At 42.0% G+C, this 25,984-nt stretch overlaps 1 protein-coding gene across 8 annotated transcripts in view; it reads right to left on the bottom strand.

Annotated features, from left to right (window-relative positions):
* CACNB2 (calcium voltage-gated channel auxiliary subunit beta 2) overlaps positions 1-25,984 on the bottom strand; it is a 426,320-nt gene that overhangs the window by 271,631 nt on the left and 128,705 nt on the right. Inside the window, exon 1 of one of the 8 annotated variants that reach the window (XM_045003343.1) lies at positions 22,850-22,888. The exons of the other annotated variants lie outside the window; for them this stretch is intronic. Coding sequence (XP_044859278.1) covers positions 22,850-22,873 — 24 coding nt within the window. The 5' untranslated portion in view covers positions 22,874-22,888. Of the gene's footprint in view, positions 1-22,849; positions 22,889-25,984 lie in introns of those variants that run through there. 8 annotated transcript variants of the gene reach the window in all.

Here is a 25,984-nt window from a genome sequence, read left to right as displayed (position 1 = left end):
AGACCAAGGACTGTTATTGTTACCAGACTTTGCACATAGAGAAGAGAGGTTTCTCGTGAACCCACTCACACTCCAGTCACATTTTAAGCATGAATAGTTTATAGGAGAAAAGAAAAAAATTGCATTCAATACCTTAGGGATGGTCTACACTTAGAGTGCTACAGTGAAGACACTACCTATGCCAATGGGAAGGCTTCTCCGATCAGTATAAGTGCTCCACTTTTCCCGAAAGGTGGTAGCTATGTATATGAGAGAAGCCCTTCCGTCGACAGTGCTGTCTACACTGGGAGTTCAGTCAGTATAACTGTGTCACTCAGGTGTGTGGATTTTCCACACCTCTGAACAACGGAGTTATACCAACATAAGCTTGTAGTGTAGATTCGCGCTTAGTGATCTTCCTTGGATTGCACCATTGTCCACTCATGGGTTCTTTGTTTCTTGTCATCTTCTCTGTCTTTTTTTCTATTTTAAATGCAGTGCCATTTACTATTGGTTCACTCATTTCACACATTTTTGAGGTTTATTCAACTCATTAATTTCAAGTGCTTTATATAAGCATTTACAAATCGTGTAAATGTATAGAGATCATTTCCCTGACCCCTGTAATGCAGTCATCTCTGGAGTGCTGTTCAGAGTGAACAGCAATATCAAAACAAGAATTGATGGGAAATGCCATATACATTTGAAACTGAAGGAGGAATTTTGTGCATTTAGACAAAACATAATTATCTAAATAGAAATTTGGTCAGGACAGCAGCTTAAAAGTGCCATGGGATCTTTAATAACGTCAGGTGGTCAGGATCTCAGTGATACTCCAACCTTATTGGAGCATTGGTTTAGTACCAAGTTGGAGGGAAGAGATATCTAAGAAGTCATCAATATCATTTCTTGTAAAACCCTGGCTTTCCTTTGAGGTTTTCCATCCATGCTCTGACCAGTCTTACACTACTTAGCTAATGATTTTTGATGAGATCCCAACCCATGGTGGCAAGGGTGAGGTGCTATAACAGCATTTGAAAATGGAAAGATGACAAGTTAAATAATCTCACCCATTTCAAAGACAGGTAGCAATAGGAACGATTATCAGTAATGCAGGCAAAGCTAGTTGCAAAATATTGGGAAAAATAAATGTTGGCACTAAGAGTAGGTCTATACTCACCGTCCAGGTCGACGTGGTGAGTTCGACTTCTCGGAGTTCGAACTATCGCGTCTAATCAAGACGCGATAGTTCGAACTCCCCGCGCGCTCCAGTCGACTCCGGATCTCCACCACCGCGAACGGCGGTGGCGGAGTCAACCTTGGAGCCGCGGAGTTCGACCCCGCTGCGTCTGGACGGGTAAGTCAGTCGAACTAGGGTACTTCGAGTTCAGCTACGCTATTCGCATAGCTGAACTTGCGTACCCTATTTCGACCCCCGCCCCCCTTAGTGTAGACCAGGCCTAAGTTGAAACTACCTTAACTGATATAGTTCATGAGAAGGAAGCAGGGAAAATTACTATTGTAACAAGTGTAACAAAATGTAACTTTAATGAAGATAGTGGGTGAGCCCAGGGATGAATATGATTGACATTATTGAACTTTAGTAAATTTACTAATGATACTAAAACTGTACTGGAAGTAAACAAATAATACTCTTAAAAAATCATAAATCAATACTAAAAAGCATTTGATTGCAATTCTCTTTGTCATCATTTTGACTTTTGGCAAATTTAGATTTTGCAACAAGTTCTAGAAGTGGATACAAGTATTACATAGAGATATCTATGCACTAGTGGTTTAGTGGTCAAACTATTTAAAATTCACAGGAGTTCACCCCATGCTGCCATGGGCTCTAATGAAGCCATCATCACTAGCAATATCTAAAAAAGATACATTTAAGGGCTTCAAATTTGGGCTGAGGCATTCCAAAGATTTATGTACAAAGGTGATACTCTGCTATTTGTATCAGATCTTCTGTATATGTTACAGGATATTTTCTAAGTTAACTGAAGCATTTAGCATAATATATAATTATAACTATTTGACCTATATTCAAAATAACCTAATTGATGTTCCTCCAGTCCACCTGTCTGCCATTAGACTGAGCTCTTTGAGGAATACTGGAGCAAGTCAGTGTTACTGTTTCTATATACAGAGATCTACAGACTCTCAAACAGAGAGCACAAGGGGATTTCAAGTGGTCTAATGAAGGGACAAAATACCTGTATAGACATTTCACTGTGGTGAGAATCAATATGACAGCTCTCCAAGAATGGTATTAATATTCTCAGTGCTTTGATAGTTCAAGTTCCCAAGCACCACTTCCAAAAATTGTCTTTCCAGAAGGGATATAAAAATTAGAATCTCCTTGCAAATTGTACTCCTTATTGCTGATATGGTCTGTAAATGTGTGTGTACTTGAAAATGTGTGTACCCAAGAATTCACAAGTTAAATTCTGAATTTCAAGCTTTATCATTTATTGACACCATTAAACAAGCTCTATAATGTTTTTAAGTCAACATAAGTGGAACAGCAGAATGGTTCCACCTAGAGGAAAAGTGTGTCAAATCTACTCCCTTCTACATTGAGGGATAGTTAGTTTTTAATCTAAGAGCAGGCACAGCCCCTAACAATCCAGCAAGCTCAACACACTTAGCTTTTGCTATCTAGAACAGGGTGGCCAACCTGAGCCTGAGAAGGAGCCAGAATTTACCAATGTACATTGCCAAAGAGCCACAGTAATATGTCAGCAGCCCCCCATTAGTTCCCCCCAGCACCTCCCACCCACCGGCAGCCCCACTCATCAGCGCCTCCCCCTCCCTCCCCACACCTCCTGATCAGCTGTTTTGTGGCATGCAGGAGGCTCTGGGGAGTGTCGCAATCCGGTTCATAGTTATGGCTATGTATGGCCACTTGTCGGTCCACGGCCATCTTGAACCTGCTAAAAGGACAAGACAGCCTCCATGTTGGACCAAGTTCTTGTTAAAGGGCAGAGATGCTATCCTGCCCAGCAACACTGGTTGTGTATGCTTTTCCTTTTTTTTTTACTGGGTCATCTAAGGGTCAGGCTAGTGCCGTGTGCAGAAGCCTGATCCTGCCCAGCAACTTGTAGTGTCGTGTGCAACATTTTGGTGCTGTGTGCATTTTTCCCGCTCTTTTTGGGCCTGGTCGTCTGGAGGTCAGGCTGGTTCTGCCCAGCAACTCCAGAGTACTGTATACAGAGACCTGATTCTGCCCAGATACTCCAGTGTGCCGTGTGCAAATCCTTCCGACGTGGGGTGGCAACAGCTCAAATCCTGAAGGGAGGAGGGACCAGGGAGCCAATCAGATGCTGACATGAGGGAGTGAGACCTTTCAATAAAACTAGGTTTCCCCCCAGAAAATCTTGTCTTGACCATTTTCTTTTTGGTGGAGTATCCGCGTGTTAGCCGAAGGACCTGATCAACCTTTTGGCCAGGGTCTCCTCCCGGTAATAGCTAGCTCGTGTTCGTGTGGAGTATCCGCGTGTCAGCTGAAGGACCGGATCAACCTTTCAGCCAGGGTCTCCTCCCGGTATTGCTAGCTCGTGTCGTGTCGTTTTGGATCCATTTCCATCAACTCGTCATGCTTCTGGTGTCTGCTCTGCTGGTCAGCTGCGCCTGGAGTGCGGTATTTGCTTTTTGATATCTGACAGTTAGCTTATTTAGCCTCTTATTTGTTTCCTTCCCTAACTTGGTACCAAATATCTACTCAGAATATCAGGATCGTATTAGTGAGCTCAGGATTGCACAATTGTTTAGCTAGCTTGTATTATTGTTCTCTTTGTTATTGAATTGTTAATTGCAAACTGCTTTATGTGTTTGAATCACTGCTCTGTCTGTGTCCAGTGTGTGTGTGTTTAACTGGGGAGCTGCCTCTACTTAGAGGGTGGCTGACCAAGGGGGTCCAGTCCCCGCGGTCTGAGTGAGTGGAATCTGCCCAGCTGCAGCCACACCACACTCTGGATTTACCCTCTGTGTGAAAGCAAGGGTGGCTGAGGCAGTGGCCCGTGGGTCTCTTTTCTGTGTTTGCACCGGGCACCGCCCTGACGAACCCGATTCCTATCTGTGTGATTGGTGTGTCTGCCTATTTGGTGTGGTGTGGTGAGCAGTATACAGTGTATTATTACTGTGTTTGGGGTGTGTTTGTACTTTTGATACCATCCCAGCCAAAGTTGCCTATTCCCCCAGCCCAAGTTGTAAAAATCCCTAAATAAACGCAGCCACTTGGCTTTTCAGTGTTACCCTGGTCCTGCCTGTCTTTTCCTCACGCAATACCAAGCTTGAATGAACCCCCAGCTAATTCAGACAGGGAGGAGCAAGGGCATGGCAGGCTCAGGGAAGGGCGCAGGAAGGGGTGGAGTGGGGGCAGGCTCTATGGCAGAGCCGGGGGTTGAGGAGTGAGCACCCCCCAGCACATTGGAAAGTTGGCGCCTGTAGCTCCAGCCACAGAGTCAGTGCGTATATAAGGAGCCGCGTATTAACTTCTGAAGAGCCGCATGTGGCTCCGGACCCACAGGTTGGCCACTCCGATCTAGAATGTTTAAACTCAAAAGGTATAGGGGCTCTGTAAAATAATCCAGCACTTATGGCAATGTTAAGACAATTTTCTGCCTGATTTGGACAGAAAACAGAATTTCTGAGTTTCATCATTATCATCAACATTCTGGAATACTTGTGCCATTTTTCAGTTAAATGAAAGTTACAGAGTGGAGAGGTGACAGTTGCAATTAGAGGCAGGGCTAAGGCTAATAATGAAGTAACTAGGTATGATTTCAAACAAGATTTAGGTTCCCAGACACAGAGGCGGCTCCAGGCCCCAGCATGCCAAGCGTGTGCTTGGGGCGGCATGCCTTGGGGGGCGCTCTGCCGGTCGCCGGGAGGGTGGCAGGCGACTCCGGTGGACCTCCCGCAGGCGTGCCTGCGGAAGGTCCGCTGGTCCCACGGCTTCAGTGGAGCCGCGGGACCAGTGGACCCTCCGCAGGCACATCTGCGGGAGGTCCACTGGAGCCGCGGGACCGGCGACCGGCAGAGCGCCCCATGCGGCGTGCTGCCGTGCTTGGGGCGGCGAAAGGGCTAGAGCTGCCCCTGCCCAGACATGAGATTTCACCAGGACCTCTATGTTCATAAAGCCCTAGAAGCCACCAAAAGACCCAAATGAACAAACTGTTGAATCTCATAAAGACTCTGAAGTGTTCACCTCCCATATACACACACACTCTGCTACTCTGCGTAGACTGCAAGCATTCCACAACTCATCCTGTCCATCTCTACAAGTAAGCTGCCACAGACAGATAAGAAAACAGAGAAGACTCAAAAACACAACAAACAAACAAACAAAAACCAACTCAAGAAAAACCTCCCCAAAACTTCAAGATGGATCAGTGAGAGAAAGCCAACTAAGGCACTGTCAAGGGATTAGGTTTAAACTCTAATAATGAATTTATTGGGATACTGAAATACTATTGTAACTTAATATTTAAGTTCCACCTATTAATCACCAAGTGGGCTTATTTGGATTTAAGATTCTTAATATTTATTATTGGTCTTTCTTTCTTATGACATCTCCTTAAATGGCTTCATCTAAGTAATTTATGCAATTATTTTCTTCAATTTCATAGGATTTAGTCATGAATGCTTACTTTGCCCAATTATAAACTGTTTAGGATATTAATAGCAAATTATTTCACCTATATATCAACAACTGAGTATTTAATAAGATACTAAAACAGAATTTACAATTACTTTGGAACAGCAGCAACATACTTTGGGGACTTAACTTACTAAAAGAAAAGTACTCCCAGAGGCAATTCACTCTCAAAGGTATAATCTCTGTTAACAGCTCTCCAGAGAAAGACACACAGAAGAAATTGCAACAGAACTAATTTATCATTTATATTGTTTTGTTTAATGTTTTCTTTTTCTTTCTTTAAATAATATGATAGATATGGTTAGTAAGTGTGATTGAATAGTGGGAGACACACCGCTGAATTGGCAGTAACAGAAACAATTAGTAAGAGCTAGCCTACCATTTCTTGCTTCTCTAAACTAAATATTTTTAGTCATTTTAAAAATAAAATTACTTGGCATCCAACAATTTATAATTACCCCTGCCAACCCCATACATTGCTGCTTCTAACAGAACAATAACGGCGCACGCAGTCCTGTAGGTACATAACTAATCACATTTGAAAATCTTTATTTTCCTGAAGGGATTTGAATTCATATCTTTAAGTTTTCGTGCCAGACATGATGTAATTAATTTAATTACTAGTTGAGCATTTTTGCACTCCCTGCACTGATTTAGGGGATAGTAATAGAATAGAAACTTTAGCACAGTGTTTAGCTGGAAAGTGAGTGGGGAGGGAGAAGAGTCGTTTTCAAGTATTTTGTTTCAGAAAATATGTGCTGTGGCTACTGCTACTGATTTGGAATGTAAGAACCTTCAACACTGTGTCAAACCATTAGTTTTAAAATTAATTACAAAAAGATAAAGATCAGAGAACTTTATAGCATACAGTGTCACAATATTTATTAAACATTTATTTATACAATCTTATTTCAAAAAGAAAAGGCACAATTAAATACAAGAAAGAAAGAAAGAAAGAGTGCTCAATTTAATTATGTTAAGCCGGTAAAAGCTTTAAAAAAAAGTTTCCTTTCACCAGTTAATTAAATTAGAAGATTAAATTGTCATCTTGGGAAAGTATCAAGAACACAGAAAGGGCAAGAGGCAAGGAGATTTTTTTTTTTAGTTTATATTTTACAAAAGCTTTGCTATCTACCTTTAAACTTTTAAAATGGACAGTAATTATTAAGAATGGCCATGGTGTGATGGCAGCGCTCTGGTGGTGACACCTAATGGTTAGGGTACTAGGTCTCTACTCACCCGCCCACAATGGCCACTGACACCTCCTGTGGTAGTCTGCCTTTTGGTGGGTGTTGACACGACTGTCCAGTCAGGTCATCAATTAGCTGTATCCCTTTCTGGGGTAACAGAGTTCCAAGGAAGATATTGGGTCCCATCCCCTGCAAAAGGGCTGGGGGAGAGAAAGTAGGACCTTCAAGTCTGTATAGCAGCTCCTGCAGGTGCTCAATCCCAGCTGTGGAGCTTGCAAAGTCTTTCCCTCTCTGCGTTTCCTCAAGGGGGAGTCTGGTCGTGATTGTTTCTGTGCTCTCTGGAACAAGGTGGTTAGTATGGGAGCCCAGGCCCTTCCACTCTACCAGGCTCCAGCCCAGGGCCCTGAAAGAAGCAACAATGTCCAGCACCTGAGAGTGCCTTAAAGCTGCCTCCCTGCCACTCACTACCCTGCCAAAGTCTTACAATTTGACAAAGTAACGAAGAAAAACAGAATAACTGAAACTTCAGCTCCTCTGGGCTCAGTAGACAAGCTCTTTCACCCTGGAAACATTTCTGAAGTGCCCTTCTTCAGAAACTTCCAAGAAGGGTCTCTCTGCCTGCCCTATCAGTCCCCTTCTGAGTTGTCTGGCTCCCTTTTAAGCTCTACTGCCAGCTGGAGCATACTCTGCAAATGGGCCTGGTTAACAGAGTAATCTGTTATCCCTTCAATTCCAATGTGTGGTCTATATATCCCATCACATATGGGTCAATGTTAGTAAAAACTCATAGCCAGCCCAAAATATGAAGAATCAACAAGGTACTGACTAAATCAAAATGACCTCAGTCAAAAGTGTCAGGTCTCCTTTAAAAGAATCAGGGCTGGAATTCCAATAGTTTATCCCCAGTGATACCACAAACACACCTAATATAGACTATTATACAATATATTCTGTGGGCCAGATCCTCTGCCAGTATAACTTACAATAGCACCAGTGATGTAAATGGAGATATGCCAGTTTACCCCAGCTGAGGATCTTTTCCTGTACGTTTTACTTTTCATGTCATTGTTTTTCCGGAATACCAAAGTAAAAGACTGAACAACGGGAGAAAGGAAACATTCACGACTTTTAATACGTACAATACAGATGCGAACAGATTCTGCTCCTTCATACCCATATATAACACACAAAAATTATCATGCATCCAGAATTAATCACATCTCAGACTATGAACTACTTACTGGGATATTGTGTCTGTTATGCCACAGCCAATGTTGCAATCAGTGATGGTGAGGACAGGTGTGCCCGGTGAAGAGGTGGGGATGGAGAGAGGGCCAGGGCCAGGGCTGTGGCAAATGTCAGAGGTGAGATGGAGGATGCAGGACCTATATTTGTCTTGGCAGAAGTAAGGGGGAGATCCAGATAGAGAACGGAAGAGGAGCAGATAGAGCTGGTGGGAACTATACAGGAGTGAGGGCAACCAGGAAGGAGAGATGGAGCTGGGGAGCAAAGAGGAAGGAAACTCCACTACGGAGATGCTCCTGACTGTACTCATTTTTATTTTTTAACTGTAATCTTGTCCATTTGCCATTCACACATGGCTCTCACCACAGCCCCCTTCTGCATTATAACATGCATTTTCCCTTTTGCTCCACATTCCCCACTCTTCCCCCCCCCCACACCACTGGCTCAATCTCCCCTTACTAGTTACAATTGCTGTCTCCCTGCTGTCTAAGAAGGGTCCCCTACTATGGGCAGAGCTGTCAATCACAGTCCCTGTGGGTCATGAGGAGGCAGGCTCCAGGCAGTACCATTTTGAGCTCTTTAACTGCTTTAAAAGCAAACCACACTTTGTAATTCAACTACACTTTTGAAACACGACCTATCCTCAAATGAGTAAAGACTGCTTTGGACATATTTTAAACTTTCTAAATAGCTTTCAGAATGTAGTATTCTTTTGAAATATATGCTCATTAAAAGGAATGTTTGCATCTATCCACCATCAGATTAGTTATATTAATCTATGTATTAGGCCAAACACTTGCTAGAATGGCAGTGTTTTAAAAAAGTAGAAATTTACCTTGCTCATTCTAAAAGAAAAATTAACTTCTAGATTATATATACTTACTAACCACAATTCTGGGAAGTGCAACAAGCTTGGTGCTTTGAAATTGTCATAGTAGAGCAAACATTCATTACTGTTTGCAGTTTTAAACCAGTAATTCCCCCAAACTGTGGAATGGAGAAGGACAGGGTAAAATTGGGATCATGACACTTTCCTCCCTTCTGTGTCATGCTGCTCCCTGCACCTGACGTAATGACTAAGGTCCCAAAAGAACTGCCCAGGCATCAAGGTCTTTTATAAAAGATAGGACAGAAGGCTGAGAGAATAAAAAAAACCTCAAAATCTAATGGCAAAATTTCTTCAGACTTTCCAAATGGTCTGAGTAAACTCAGAATTTCTGCAGCCTTTCAGAAGAGCATACTGTTTGTGCAGCTTAAGGGACTTCCTTTTCCCTGTCTGTAAATAAATGAATAAACAAACAGATATCAAATATTAAGATAGGTTTCCAGATATAGTGAGCAAAAACAGGAAACCAGATTGATTCAACAACTGTCATTCAATGAAGTGATATGTGTAAAAGGGAATTCAACTATAAACAATACAGCTTTGAACAAAATATTGTAAGTTTTAATGACAGGGTTTACCTCATGGGCAATCTTGTTATGGAAAGAAGGGGGTTGCTGCCTTTTATTTTAGTGGTAAATTGAAGTAGTAATGCTAAAATTTGCCATCAAACATGCTTATGATATCAAGTTTGTGAAAAACACCTGTACTGTACAGCAAATAGGAGGAACTGCAACCAAAGAGTGTGCTATAAGAACCCTTGATTACAGAATGGAATAATCAGAAACGTAACTGTTTGGTCAATAATGTATAGATACAGCTCAGCCATACATAAATAAATATTTATAAATCTGATCAACCAGTTCTTGACATGCCTTTGCATTGTACAATGGACTGTTAAAGTAAGTTTAAAGACCATCAAATAATGTGGAGGAATTTTTATAAACTATGACCTTTAAACTGGACAGTTCAGCAGCTAGCAGCTTTCAACTTGAGTAAGTAGTGTGCAAAGTTGGCCAAAGGATGCACCGCAGAGGGGCCCACAGAAAGTGATATAAAGAGGTAAGTTGCTTACTGGAGCAAACCAGACAGTATTCAATGTGTGTCCTAAGATGGCTGTACCAACAGCTATGCCTAACTTGTCTTATCTAAATTGGTGTGACAAGACACGTTGCATAAAAATACTGGAAAACTTCAGACCCAGTTGCAAGAACTCAAAGGTTCTTGTTCCCTGACTGGCCGGAGGGAAAGGACAACTCTCATTTTGAATCTTCAGTAGAAGTATGGGTCACTCTCTGATTGGTCCATGCCAGCAACTCCAAGAAGAGAAAACAAGCTGGAACACCCAGAAGAAATGGGATTAAATGGCCTGCTTCCTTAAGCACATTACTTCCCAAAAGTCAAAGACTTCCCAAAAGTCTGGAAGGCAGAAGAGTGAGGTATTGGGCCAGCCACCCGGGAGCCCTTTTCGTGATATCAAGTACCTATCTTGGGTGGGCACTTTTACTGTCGCATTCTATTTTCAAGCAATTTGGGTTGCGCTCTGGTGCACCAGGGAGACACTATAGATGTGTCTGTCCTTCGCTCCATATGTGTTCACAGTGCCAATTCCTGCCATGAACAGTAACTGAGTTGAAAGCTGATGGTTAAGCAAAGATTTGCTGATAAGTTTTTCTTGGGTGACAACCCAAATTAGTCAATCGACTATTTCCTGAAACTGGGCACCTAATTAGCAAGGAAGTGTACATACTTGAGTATGTGCTTTAATGACTGCCATAGTTGGGGTGGGTGTTCTTGTTTTGTAACAAATTCCAATCAGGGTTGTTACACAAACTTAACTAAGATTGTGTATGTGTCTACCATAGTTAGTGGTTTCATAATGCCTTTGAATGCTATGTGTTACAGACATAAAAAGAGCAAGTGTGCAAGCCTCCTGAACTGTAATCAGTCTATTGTCATAAGTGTAGGAGTTATGTTAGGTAGTTAAGAGAGCTAATCATATCCCGGGGCTACTAAAATTAGTCAAGAAGTCAGTTAAAAGGGTTGACTACTGTAAATCCGTTGGGAAGGAGCCCTTGGTGAACTGGCTTAAAAATTGACCAGACTGTCTTATGCTGAATGATGGAGGACATGTTGCCTTTCACCTATATCACCAGGACATATCCACCCCGGAGGTGAAGGATAGTAGGCAACTGCTGCATGGGGTACTTGCAGTACCGTGAGGACAGGTATTTTGGCTAAGTACAGTGGGGCAAGAAATACCATGAGGTATGGTCCAAGCAGAGGAAATAGGACTTCAAGGACTTCACCCAAAAGACCCCTCTTCCTCCAACCCCAAATTCTAAAACAATGATGAATTTAAGGGAGTTTTAGATGTGTTACTGTATTAGACTGTCAGAAATCAGAAGTTTGAAACTAAAACTGAGTCAATTTAATTGTTATTCAGCCAACATGTTGTTCCAGCTTCTTAAATATAGTTTAAGTAGGGTACTTTTACTTCTCTGTCCAAACAATATTATGCAAAACAGTGTGCGCCAGTATTAAATGACAATAATATTGGGGGGGAAGTTCTCTAGATCCTCTCCTTTTTACGTGAGCCTAACATCCACTAACGTGGGAGGAAGTTAAACAGAAAAAGGCAAACTGACTCCATAGTGTTAGCACTTTTTTAATTTAAATTTTAACTTCCGCATTAAAGAGTAAGAATAGTTAGATTTATCTATGATTATTTGGATAAACAATCAAATCAGTATGTGCATAATCAGTGTTTGTTTTTATATTTCATGTTATTTAATATTAAAGAGATGTCTGAAGTAATGTATATATTGGGAATTTGCTTTATTTAGTCCAAACAAAGAAAATTAAGCTATTTTAATTCTGACTGTGAATGCAGAAGAACTCAGAATACCTGTCTGATCTTTCATTAGTACAGTTCATTATGTCAACTGTTGCACTAACAAAAACAAAAATACCATTTGAAGTCAAATCAATTATGGCAAACAGTTACTAATACACTTACATTTGCAATGTTTTGTACCTCTGCAATATATATTAGACAAATAGATTTGGGGGTTTAATGTATTTGTTATTTTTTCTGCCTGATCCCCTATATCAACTTTGATTTAGATCAAAACTGTCTTTGACCTTGTTTGTCCTGTGATCATAAATAAAATATTTCATATAAGACCCTCTCATGTCACCGAGAAATACATTGCCCACACTTGAGAAACAGCAGAACTATTTCTCCTGATATATTTTCTATTTTCTTGTGTGACAAGCTATAATACAAGCTGCTTGCTGAAAATGTTAAGCAATTCAGTACTGCAGCTTGGCCAGATTGTATAAACCTCCTGTTTCTTATCACATCTCTCTGACAACTGAATAGCAGGCTAGAAGAGGAATGTTAAAGCATAAATGCATTACTTAAGAGACTATCATGTCAGCTAAGTGTAGTTCAGACACATTTCAATTATCATTCAATTTTTTGTTATTACTAATACCTTAGCTTTCATGATAGCCTTCCTTGTGGAATTTAAAACTCAGCCAGCCATTTTGCAATACAGAGCAGATTTGTCAATCAAGAATATTACAATATTCTGTTTTGAAAAACACCAGACTGATTAAACTGTCATGCCATGCTTTTGCCATTGTGCTACTGTTTGCTCTGTGGAACAGTGCTGAAAAGCAGATCTATTCTACATGAATATTTTGATGCCAGCCCTTGTGTTTAAACACAATTTTTACTGGTCTGTAGTTGTTACTTATAACCTTTAATTGACTTTTAATATACATTTTATATACAGGTAAATACAGACATCCCCTTCTAATATCCCCACATATACAGAGCCACCAATAAAAACAGAACTGCCTTTGGTTTTACCCAATAAAAGTGTCAGAAAGGTCAGACTTCTAATCTTTTGACATTGCAAATTATTGTAATCATTCTCACACTAGGTAAACCCAAAAAATGTATAACACATTTAGGAAAACTGTACCTGTTAGAACTGTTCTTGTACCTCTGTGCTGAGAAAACTCATTGCACAGATGAGCAGTGTTCTGGATGGTCCTGCAGACATGTATTAAAACATTTGAATGATGGAAACTGCACCATCAAAAACACAAAGGATATGTTCAGCTCCTAGTCATTGTCATTCTAAAACAATCTGAAACTTACATAGGAAACCCGTACTCGCCGACGGTGTACAAGCCCACAGCACTGCATGAAGAGGACAGCAGAAAACAATCAGTGTATAGTTTCACCAAGCTTCAGTCTGTCTTCTTGTCTCCTCTAAGACATGGTCCATTTCTCCTCACTTTCCAGCCCCAGGTCAGAGGAACAGGTAGAGAAAACATACAGCCTCCAGCTCCAAAGCAATTTTTTTAACTCGTCCTGAAGGCAGATGAAACTCCTCTTTTTTAGATGAATGTATATTTACAGAATTGTATCCATTTCCTCAGTATCCCTCCATTACAAACACATCCATATTCCTATAAATCTTATTACAGATGGCATAATGTTCATATCAACCATTCAGAACTTAAGAAGACTCACACATAACAGGATCCTTACATCTCAGGCTACTGCAATACCCTGCTTTTTGAAGGTCTCTTGCTGCCACTGCTGTTATTGCTGCTGCTGCTATTATAGCCTTCCTCACAATGCATAAACTACCAAGAGCATCCTTGATTCAATGTTACCTCTGTACCATTCTGGGCATATCTGATCTGTTATTTATCCCTCCTCCTATATCCTGAAAAATTACCAAGTCTAGACTTTAATTCACTCTGGATTCTTTGGATCACAGAACCATCCTCCAAGTTGTCAGATGCTTTGTCTTGCAATACGTGTTTCACATGAATTGTAGGCAGGATTGCTTAGTGGCCTTACTACCTTACTCACTTAGGCACTGTAGCTGCACAATCTTTTCTGTTGATATTCTGACAAAAAGAATTGGAGAGAACATCAAACCTAGTATATACATTTAGACTTAGATATTAGCACTTTTCATTGCCTAAAACATTGTTTCAGTTAATTAACTATTTAGATAATTCATTATCCATCCCTTTGATATTGATCTTGAATACAGAGAAGTAACAGTTATTATCCATATATTAACAAGAGAGATAGGGAATGTGTGAACTCTTGTCAGATTAAATTATCCTATCTGTGATTACTATCCATCTCTAAGCAATCATTCTTCAGAGGTGGATTGAATATTCTAATATGGAAAAGGCTTAATGGGCATGTCATGGCTGAAAATTAAGTCCTTTCGTACTTTGTGGCACTGTCCTGTCACTCTCAAATGTCTTCCGGACCCCAATCTCTGAACAAATGAGCAAGTGATTCACATACCTTTTAATACTGAAGAAAAATTTAACTCTTCCATCACCTTGCTAAAATCACTACTAAAAACTAGAATGGTAAAATGTAGAGTCCAAGGTATATTTAAAATCAAACTATTAAGCAGCAGAGAGAGAAGAAAAATCAGATTAAATAATGTTCAAGTTTATCTTTTTAGTATTGAGGCAAAGTGTCAGGAGTAAGGCTCTGCAGCTGCACCTGCACAGTCTCCTGATGGCCTAACAAATCAATAAGGCCTGATGGACCGCCCTGCCTGAAGCAGCTAGTAAGCCAGTTCTTAAGACCAGCAGCAGCAACGCACAAGCTCATGGATTCTCTGCCTCCCTGTGCTCACCTCACTCCAAGCCCTGGTCCTGCCTTGCCTCTGCCCTGCACCCAGCCTTGTTCCAGTCCTGTCCCAGCCTTGCTCCTGCCTTCTGATTCCAGTTATGACCTTTGGCTCTGACCACTAGGCCAAACCGCCTATGACCTGGTCTCCTGACAGTTTGAGCAGCTCAAAACTAGAACAGAGCGGAACAAGAGCTGACAAGGGGCCCATAGCCCAGCAGTTATTATGGATCTCTCCATCAGGCCAATGTTTCCCTGCCAGAGATAGTGGGTGCCTTACAGACTCTGCAGATACAAGTTGATGCAGGCACAGAACATGGTGCTGTGTAGACAGGCAGGGCTGCCCCTGACTCCAACCCCCACTCACCATGAGCCACAGATTCCCCTGTCTGATAAGTATAATGGTGATCAGGGCACATTTCGGGGGTTTCTCAGGCAGTGCTGCCTCCTATTTCTGCTGTGCCCTTAGTCATTCCCCACTGATCAATCTAGGGTGGGACTGATTGTCAGTCTGCTGACTGGAAAGGCTCTGTCCTGCACATCCTCTTGCCTAGAGAAAGCTAGCCCACTCATGTGCCAGCCTGAAGACTTCATTCATGTCATGGCTGTGATCTTCAAAGACCTACTTCTGAGCATACAGATGAGACTGCTCTTCGGATGTTGCAGCACGGACACTGGACTATTGCATGCCACAGAGTGCCATCACTTGGTAGCCGATTAATGGAATGGAATGAAGCTGTGCAGCGCTATCATTTCTGCTTAAAGGACTTAAATGATGACATCAAAGATTAGCTGGCACAGGTGAGCTCCTGATTCCCCGGACACTCTGATTGACCTCGGCGTAAAGACTAAACATAATATAATGCACAATGACAATCTGATGGAATGCCACCAAGAAAGAAGGTCAGCTTCCAGACTCATGCTAGTCCTACTGTTTCTGGCCCATCTACCTTCAGTGCCTTCCCCACAGCCTGAATCCATGCAGCTTGACCAAGCCCAGCCCCGCCTCTCTGATGCAGAGAAAAAAATCAGAAACACCAAATTGCAGCCCCAACAGAGGGGTCCAGGATGGGGTGGCATCTCCTCCTATTATCAGTGCCCAGCATTGATACTTTTGTCTCCCGATACCTTGGCAACAACCAACCAGGTCCATACATATCTCCAACTCCCTCTGCAGGTCTGACACCCCACCATGTCTGAGGTCTACCTGGAGGCACTGGTGGATTTGGGAGCCTCAGGAAGTTTCATGACCTGGACTTGGCATTAGTACATAAGACCCCCCACCCAACACAAGGACTCTCTGAACTTGGTGAAATCTATCAACAGCTCACTCCTTTTGTTTGCCCAGTTACCTACTGGACCACACCCTTGGAAGTTGTTACTCTCCAAGGTCAGCATGAGAGCCTCCAGCCTGGACTTTTGTGAGCACCACACTCTCCAGTAGTCCTTGGCATGCCCTGGCTCAGCACCCACAACTCACACCTTTGTTGGTGGGCAGGCACTATATAGTTCAGCTCCCCACATTTTCAGGAGACAGAAGTGTTGGCACTCACCTATGGGGACCATACACAGGCAGCCCTCTATGGCTGTCTTCCTCAAAATCCCGAGTCTGAGCAGGCTAATTCTAGGAACTCTTGTTACCTTCTACAGCCTGGTTCACTGCCTCCATATTACCTCTTTGCCAATGTGTTTAACAAAGAGAATGCAGACACACTGTCACCCCATCACAGATTGTTCCATCAACCTTCAGCCCAGAGCAGAAGTCTCTTTTGGCCACATCTACTCCCCTTAAGAGCTGGACCATCAGACTTTCCATGACTACCTCTAGAAAAGCCTACAAAATGTGTTTATCTGTCCTTCCACATCTTCACTGAAGCTCCAATTTTCTCTGAAAAGAAAAAAGATGGATCTCTAATGCCTTATGTTGATTATCGAGCATTAAACAGGACTGTGATTAGAAATCGATGCTCCCTACCTCTAATTAATGAGCTTTTTGAAAGATTCCACTCCACCAAGTTTTTTAATAATTTGGACCTTTGCAGGGTCTGAATTAGGGATGGAGATGAGTGGAAGACCATCTTTACAGCACGGAGTACCTAGTCATGTTGTTCAGCCTGTGCAATGACTAACAACATTTCAGCACTTCATAAACTATATCTTTGGGGATGTGCTAGACCATTATGTAGTCACTGACATCCTCATCTAGATGACATCCTCATCTTTTCCGACAATCTGGATTCTCATAGCCAATATACATAAAGCGTCCTAGAAAAACTTTGCTAACACCATCTATATGCAAAACCCAAAATGTGAGAGTTTGATCAGGATACAAAATAATTTATTGGTTACATTATCTCTCCAAAGGGGCTAACCATGGACCTATGCATGGTAGCTTCCATCTCTGACTGGGCCACACGAAAGGGGACCTGCAGGATCTAACAGTTCATAGCCTTCACTAATTTCCACAGCTAGTTCATTGAGGGCTTTTCCAGTCCAGTTGCTCCTCTGACTGAACTTATATAAAAAGAAGTCCAGCTCACCTGGTCCTTGGATGACAAACCGCCTTCAATCAGCTAAAAGAAGTTCACCACAGCACCTATCTTGGTTCATACAGATCCCACAAAACCATTCACAATGGAGGCAGACACATACAATTTCACTCTTGGGGTAGTACTGTCCCAGCCAGCTGGTGCTGATGGTCAACTTCATCCATGTCTCTATTAATCTTGTGAGCTAGACCCAGCAGAGATTTATTGTATATGGGACAAGGGACTCATAGCCTTCAAGGCATCATTCGAAGAATAGCATCACCTATGGAGGGTGCCAGATTCCCTGTCCAAGTGTCCACAGATCATAAGAACCTGGAGTATTTTCAAACAGCCAGACACTGCAACCAACAACAGATCTGCTGGTCACCCTTCTTTAGCTGGTGTGACTATCAGTCACCTATTGTATCGCCCAGGAGCAAGAAATGGGAAGGTTATGCCCTCCCTGTCCCATAAGGCTGAATACCTAGAACCAAGTGAGAAGACTCCCACGATTCTAAAGGCACCAACTTCATTAATGGAACAATAAAACAGCCTAATGGAGTTAATTTTTGCTTATTACTGAACGACCCCTTCACTGCTTGCAAAGAGGGGTTCTCTGCCATAAGGACCATTTCTGCATCCCAGAGAGACAACAAAGGCTACAGGTTCTTAAGTTATGTTGTGACATGTCCTTTGCAGGGCACTTCAGCCACCTCAGCACCTGGATCCTAATCACAAGGAGTTTCTGGTGTTCAGGCTTGCACGCCTCAGTCAGGAACTACATAAAATCCAGTGACCTGTGTGTCTGGACCAAGTGCCTCACTCAAAACCACTCACCTAATCCATGCCTATTCCACTTCAACTATAGACTACTATATCCCTTGACTTTACTGTGGAACTGCTGCATTCCCAGGATCATACAACAATCCTAGTTGTAGATGACCTGTTAACTAAACTGGTACACTTCATACCTGCCTTGCCATTCCTACTGCCCAGGCAACAGCTTGACTCTTCCTGGAGAATGTCTATCATCCCCATGGAATGCATCGAGCATAGAGTTAGACCATAGTTCTCAGTTTGTTTCCTAGTTCTGGTGGGAATTTCTAAAGACTGAGCTCCTCTTCTCATCTGCCTACCATACACACACTAATGGATAGACAGAGCATGTGAACCAGATTCTCGAACAATACCTGTGCTGCTTCTTCAACTATCATCAAGATGACTAGATCTCTCTGCTGTCATATGCTGAATTGCTTACAATGATGTCACTCGCTTCTCTACCCAACAAATCCATTTTTGTGCCAACTGTGGCTTTTTCCCAGCTTTCATCTGGCCATCCCCACAAACTCCCCAGTATCTGCTGTCACAGATCTAGCTACTCATCTCTCCCAATTACACTAGGAACTCAAGAAGTACTTAAAAGCAAATTAGGAAGTATATAAATGTCACTCTGAACAGGACTGTCAGGTTGCCCCTGACCTTTCCATAGGAGACAAGGTCTAGCTGTCCACCTGCAATCTTAAATCAACTCACCCCTGGGCCAAATTGGACCACCAATATCTGGCCTTTTCAAGACTGAGATTCTGATCAAACCAGTAACATTTAGATTGTAGTTACCCGAGTTCCTGAAAATCCATCCCACATTTCATGTCTCCCTTCTGAAGCTGTACACGGAGAACCCCTCCCCACACTGCTCCAGCCCTTAACCTCTACCCGCAATAGTCAAAGGACACAATGAATATATAGTTGGCAAATCCCCAACTACCAATGCATTAGAGGACAACTCCTATACTTGGTGAACTGGGAGGTTTATGGTAGAGATAAGCAGTCCTGAGAACCGCTGAATCACATCCATGCCCCGATCTGTTGCAGGCATTTCATACACCACCCTAAGAAACCAGGCCCAGGGACACTTAGAGAGTACCCTCAGCCAAGGGATGGGAGAGCACTGTCAGGAATAAGGCCCTACAGCTGCACCTGCTCAGTCTCCCGATGGCCTAACAAGTCAGCAAGGCTGCCTGATGGACCACCCTGCCTGATTAGCTGAGGAAGTTAGCAGGCCAGATCTTAAATCCCGCAGCAGCTAGCTGTCTATTCAACACACACCCATGGATTCTCTGCCTCCCTATGCTCACCACACTCCAAGCCCTGCTCCTGCCTTGCTGCTGCCCTGTGCCCATCCTTGCTCTAGCCTCTTCCTTCACAGACTCTAGGTTTGACCCTCAGCTCTGATTACTGTCTCAACCCTGGGCTTTGACATTTGGACTGACTCTGGTTCTTACCTTCAGCTCCAATCACTAGACCTGACTCCTGCTCTCACCGCTAGGCCTGACTACCTACAAGCCAGCCATCTTACACAAAGGTTACTACTAAAACTTGGGTTGAAAAACTCATGTGTAGGCATAAGATATTTATATACTTGTGATGCACTGAATTGTGGCAATCAGAGAAAGGGTTAAGCTGTTTCCACAAGGTAAGGAAAAATAAACTTCCTTCCCACAGAGATTGGTTTAGCTATCAGGCTTGAAAGAAGGGGACTCCAGGGAAGCAGGAACACTTAAGGGGTAGTGTGACAGGGCAGGCTCCTCTCCCACCCTGAGGTCCCTCACAACAGTCTCAGATGCCTCTTGCTTGTCAGCACTCTGAGTCCCCATCACAATCCCTGTGCAGCACTTCCAACTACAGTGTCCTTCAGCCCCTTCTCCAGGAAGAGGAAGCAATCTCACCAGCCAGAGACCTAGCTTCCCATGGGATCCGCTAGCACCTCCTCCCCTTTGTACTGCCTTCCTGTGCTTTTAACTAGCCTCCCCAGCTGGTGGGATAATTAGCTCTTGGCTCATCAACCCCCTACTTTGTTTAGGCAATTACGTACTCTGCTTCTCCATCAGGCCTTTCCTGGTGGAGTTAATTAATGCTTAAGTGATCAGAGTGCTGGCTCAGCTACCAGCTCTCAGCAGTCTATCACAAGTAGACAAAAAGGAATTGGCTGAGTGGTTTGGGGAAAGTTCTCTTTCTGGTTGGAAGTAATGGAGATTTGCCCACACTAATAAAGAGGACTTGTAGGTGTGTGAACTGAAGCCAACAGATCAATTTTGAAAATTGGGTGCCTGTAGTTTGGCACCTAATCCTATATTTAAGCATTAAAATAAGTGGATTTTCCAAAGAGCTGAGAACCTACAGACCCCACTGATACCAATGAGATCAGTTCTGTGTCTCAGCCAAATTCATCCCGGGTATAACACCAATATTAATAGAGTTGCATAGAAAATAACTGATATCCGTGGGAACTGCAAGTGCTCAACATCTCTGAAAATCAGGTCATTTTTACATTTAGGAAGAAAATATGGATTTAGGTACTTAATTTTAGGCACCTACATTCTGAAACTTGGTCAAGGTTTATTTTCTATTCTGCCAGGTAGCGGAAAAGGCCTCGAGTCAGGGAAGTTGGTACATCATACAGACTGCTGTTCAGTTCCTGGCAATCATTTCACAGTGGGTCAGCACAGTCTTTGTCAAATAAGTGACAACCTACGCTTCTACCTCTGATCTGCTATATTGAAACAGAGCTGTTACAATTGACCAGAACTACTACAGTCAAATCACTAATAAATTAAGTAACAGTGTTAAGTAATAAGAAAAATAAGGATTCAGAAGGTGGGCACATCTCACAATCGAAATTATATATAAATAAATGAGATGCAATAAATTGTCCATTTAAAGATGGAAAAGTATATACACAACAGTTCCCTGTGAATGCTTTCAAGTCTAATGCACTCTTTTTAAAAATATTTTTTTAACATTTATGTAATTTACTAAGAAAGTGTAGTCAATGTCAGCAATTTCAATGTAACAGACCCATTAGATAGGTTCATATCTATTGTGCTTACAAGATTATTAATTAATCATCCCATGAAAAACAAAATTGTGTAATAAATTTAAAATTCCTCACGATGAAGACAAAGTTCTCTGCATTTCTACAAAGCATTCTGAAACTTAGCAAATAGGTCTGCAAGTAAGGGTTACAGAATCTATTACAGGCCCAAGTTGTGCAACCCTTTCTTTAGTGAGCATTTACACATATAAGCAATGGATTTAGAGTAAGGCAATAAAGCTGTACATTGACCGTTACCAAGAATATTAAGCTTGGTTTCATCTATTTCTTTTTTTCTCTTCATGCCATAAGATCCTTTAGCAGAAAAAGTGTCTTTAATCCAAACACTGAAAAGAACATATTTCTCTGCCTTCCATTAAACCATTTGCTTTTAGCGACTTTTGGGGACACAAAACCCTCTAAGCCAAATTCATTTCAGTTATAACTCCGCTGGCATTAATGGATTTGCAAAGGCAGTACATTTGGTCCCCGGTAGCATTACCAGAACAAAATCCAGTCATTTTACAGAAAAAAACCTAATTGGCTGTTGGTGTGCTGAGCCCGAGACCACTGCCTAACTGCTGTCAAGTTTTAAGGAGGTTTTTGAAGGAGTATAATGTGGTAGCTTTGCAGATGTTTACAAGGAGTTCCAGCCAAGTGTGTGAAGCAGCATGGGAGAAAGCTGCTATTTTAAAATGAATTAGTGGACTATGGCAGATGGCATCATGGGCCTGTCAGAGGTAGGAGTTGACATCTTGATAGTGAATGAGATATGTGGATATATAGGTCTGTATTCCCCTTCTTTGGGTTTCTTTACTTTAGAAGTTGTGTAAATAAAAACAAAATCTCACACACACACAACAAAACCACCACTAGAGGTAGTCAGTATTATCTTTGCTGTTTTTTCACATTGGCTCCTCCAGCCAACCTGCATTATCTGGGTATAATTTCAGCCAGCTCACCCTCATCCAAGGCCTCGTAACTGGCCAGACATTCTGTAAGCTGATTGAATAACTGTCTGGATCTGATGAGATGGATTGATATACTGGATGCCAGCACACTCAAAGCACCATAGCCCAAACTACTTAATTATCTTTCCTAATGGCCTCACATACATTCTGAATGAGAGGAGTGAAAGGATAAAATCCTGCTAAGCACCACACAAGAAAGTCATTGGGTAAATGAGTTATAACTCCTTACCACCTTCCTGATCCCTTGGAGAGGAGATCCATTTAAATATAATTTCATTTATCCCTGACTCTTTGCCCAGGGTCTTCAGTAGCCAATTAAGCAAATAACCAATTGATCTGAGTCCTGGTTGGCAGCAGCCCAAGAGCCTAAGAAAACTTAGACCCACAGAATCATCTGTGGGGCTCCACCACTGGAGTAAAGTAGGAAGGCATCACAGAAATTGGGAATTTTGTGGGAACTTGTACGAGCCCTGTATGCCCTCTGTTGCCCTCTTGCATTTGAATTTAGCACACTAAATGTCATTCGCTGAGATGTGACTCAAGATGTAACATAACACATAGCATGGGAGAGTACTACATTCAAACAAAGAGTGAACAGGAAGATAGTGCATGCGGTAAGTATGGCACTGGGGATGTAGACAAACTCTAGGCTTATCTGTCAAGAAAGAATCTGTCAGGATTAAAGCTGATAGAATGTTATTAAAATTAAGTCATTAAAATTGCAGCAAAATATGTAGTGTTTGAACCTTCCTAAATGCTCATGAACAGATGACAGCAATACTCTTGTGTTAGTCTCTACTACTCATTGTAATGAGGGACACTCACCTCAAGCGCCTCTGGCTGCTGCATGCAGTGCTGTAGTCCCTTTTTCCACTTAATGGATTTTCAGTAGTTCAGCCCTTTAGCCAGGTCACACAGTCAGAAAGAGTCCAACAAACTATCTGTCTACCCTCACCAGGGTCTTCAGCCCCAACTCTGGGCCCTTTAAATTCAGCCCTTCACTTGGTCTTCCCAACAAGCCTTGTCCCCTTCTTGGGGTTTACGCTCCCAATGAGTGTTGTCCCACTCTCAGGGTTCATACCACTTCACTGGTGGCCACTGGAGGAACCCAAGCCCTCACACTACTCCAGGTTCCAGCACAGACCCTCCATAAACAGCAGCCACATACCACTCATTTCAATTTGTTGCTGCTGCTTCCACAGGCCTCCTCCTACTTGCTCCCTTTATCTTCACACCTCATCTCAGGGCTAAAGTTCTCAGGGCCTCATTCTCCCAGTTTAAGCAAATGCAGCTAGAGCCAAACTCTGGTTGTCCCTCAAGCTCCTTTGGCCAGAGCACCACACCCTCCCTTGTCCTACTGGTCCCTTCTAAGGCCCTGCAACTCCTTTTATCTGAGCTAGCTGGGCTCTGGCTGGCTGCTTCAGGGCAGCCCCTCTAGGCAGGCCTGGAGGACTCACTTTGCTATTCCTTTCCTGGGTAGGGTGTAGTAGGACTGTGGGGCCTCCAGCAGGGGGCCATGAAGGCCTAATGCACTCCAACAAACTCATGTTAAGAGTAAGATCTGTACATTTGTGTTACATAACTCACATGGCTGGGACGGACCCCATAGCAAGAGCCATTAATCAATGTTGAGTTTTGCCCATAGAAACAAGGCTGACAAAATAAATGCATCAAGTGGATTTTATATGCTTAATTTTGTGCTTTTTCACTTCCTTACTAATTTTCACAGTTCAGTAATTCACAATAAGTGTCACAATCATTAATGTGTTCTGCTCTAATTCAACAAACTGTGGTTGTGTATTGTCTTTTAAAAGTCAGAATGTTTAAAAATGTAACAAATTCTGAATGGATTTCACTTTTTTTTTTAAAAAAAAAAAGGTCATGTCAAATATGCTGTCATCACTGACATTTTTTGGTTTGTTATATTTGCTGAGGTGAAAATTTCAAAGTGGCCCAGATTTGAGAGTCTCAATTTTTGGATGTGATTTTTGAGAGCTGTTAAGCACAACTCCAATGAACGGAATCAAAAGAAGTTCTGAGTACTCAGCATCTCTGAAAATCAGGCCCAAGTTGTTTTGAATTTGGGCATCCAAAATCAGAGGCCACTTTTGCAAACGTTGGCCTGAGGACAAATTCTGCTGAGAGAGCTGCAAGTCAGCTCTCCCTATATGTGCATAACTGAAGAGATGATAATTGCTATGCTGGAAAGTTTAAGAGCTCATCTGATGACTGGTCAGATGCATTTTCCTGGTATTAGGTGCAGCACAGAAAATCTTAAATCCTTCATGACCCAAACACAGAATTCTTTAAAATATCAAACCAGTTGTGGGTATTCTAATACCACTAAGAGAAATAATTTCTAAATTAGGTGCCTTCAGCTAATTCTGAAAGAAAGAATTGGAAGTCTGGTTTGGCACATAATCAGGAAACATGGCAACTCCTGCAAGGATGAGAAACATGACTGCGTGCCGGAGCCAGTGGGAAGTCTAGACTGTTACAGCCTATCACTTTTTTTCTCCTTTGCTTTTCATTCGCATAAATGACAGCTTATTTAACATGTTCCTTTTGAGCAATTTGCTTATAGTTTGAAAATGCATGGAGATTCAGACACATTTTGTATAAGTGACAGCTTGTCGCAATTCAAATTGGGATGGAGCAAGTGAGTGTGGAACTGCTGGCACATGTTGCATAGTTAATAGTTCATTACCTATCAGATAAATGTTTGCATTTTTTGCTTTGTTGTGTAGTGCTGGAGAATAATACAGAAAACAAACAAAAGGTTCTGTCACCCAACATAGATTGAAAGATATGAGCTTTTTCCATGCATTCCCCCAAAAATGATTTCCATTAACTACTTGCCAAATATTGCAGCAGATCTGGGCTCTGCCCCTAGGAAAGGGGACGGCTTGGGTGGATGTATAATCAGAATAGCTACAAAATGGGCAAAATAGTCAGCTTCTAAAACTCAAGCCCTGAGGCTTACTTCCAGAACAATTCTACATCACAGTGATGCACTACAGGAGCAGTTACATTTCCCAATGAGTTTAATATTTCATATTCTTTGTATCACAACTCATGTTTATGTCTCAGATAGACGATCAAAACAAAATACAAAGACAAGGAAAAAGATGACATACATGACCCACGTAGAAGTTTTTTTAACTATCCTGATCCATCACACCCAAGCAGCTGCATCATTTTCTATATTAAGCCTTTCTGCTATTATGCAAACCTTTACATGCTGCATTATGTCCTTCAAATGGAAGTCACTGGGCTTGTTATCTGTATAATTTTTTGGTTGCGATACAAGATGGAATTTTCCAAGAGGTGTGCGGTGTGTATGTGTGTTTTTACTGCAAACCAAAATAATTACAAACCAGATAACCAGTGACTAGAACACCGACTAATAATACCATTCAACATTTCACATGAAATTTCCAACAGTCTACTAGATTAAAAGACACTACCTTTATTGTAACAAAAATTAGACAATTCAATTTTTATAAGGTGGGTAGAGCTGCATTTTTAAACAAAGTATCTCTGCGCTCCTGTTAAAACAATTCTTTTAAAAGTAAAGTTTCCTTCTCTCTGTTCCGCCTATTCGTAGGCTACATTGCCAAAAATATCACATGTCAAACCCAGAAACTAAGAAAAAACAAACTCAGGCTCAGGCTCCATTGCTTCCTGTAAAGATAGCCATGGAAGGGAGTCTGGAAGAAGAACATTTCCCTGAAGAAGCACTTGCTGAACTTCCTCCATACTTTTCTGCTGAGGGGCTGAGGGAGGTTGCTCTCTCCATGGAAGATTGTGAAGAACTTCAAAAAGATCTCACAAAACTAAGTGATTGGGCAACAAAATGGCAAATGAAATTTAATGTGGATAAATGTAAAGTAATGCACGTTGGAAAAAATAACCCCAACTATACATACAACATGATGGGGGCTAATTTAGCTACAACGA

This window comes from Mauremys mutica, chromosome 2, assembly GCF_020497125.1.
Source record: "Mauremys mutica isolate MM-2020 ecotype Southern chromosome 2, ASM2049712v1, whole genome shotgun sequence".
Classification (NCBI taxonomy): domain Eukaryota; kingdom Metazoa; phylum Chordata; order Testudines; family Geoemydidae; genus Mauremys; species Mauremys mutica.
This window is presented reverse-complemented; position numbering and strand designations above follow the sequence as displayed.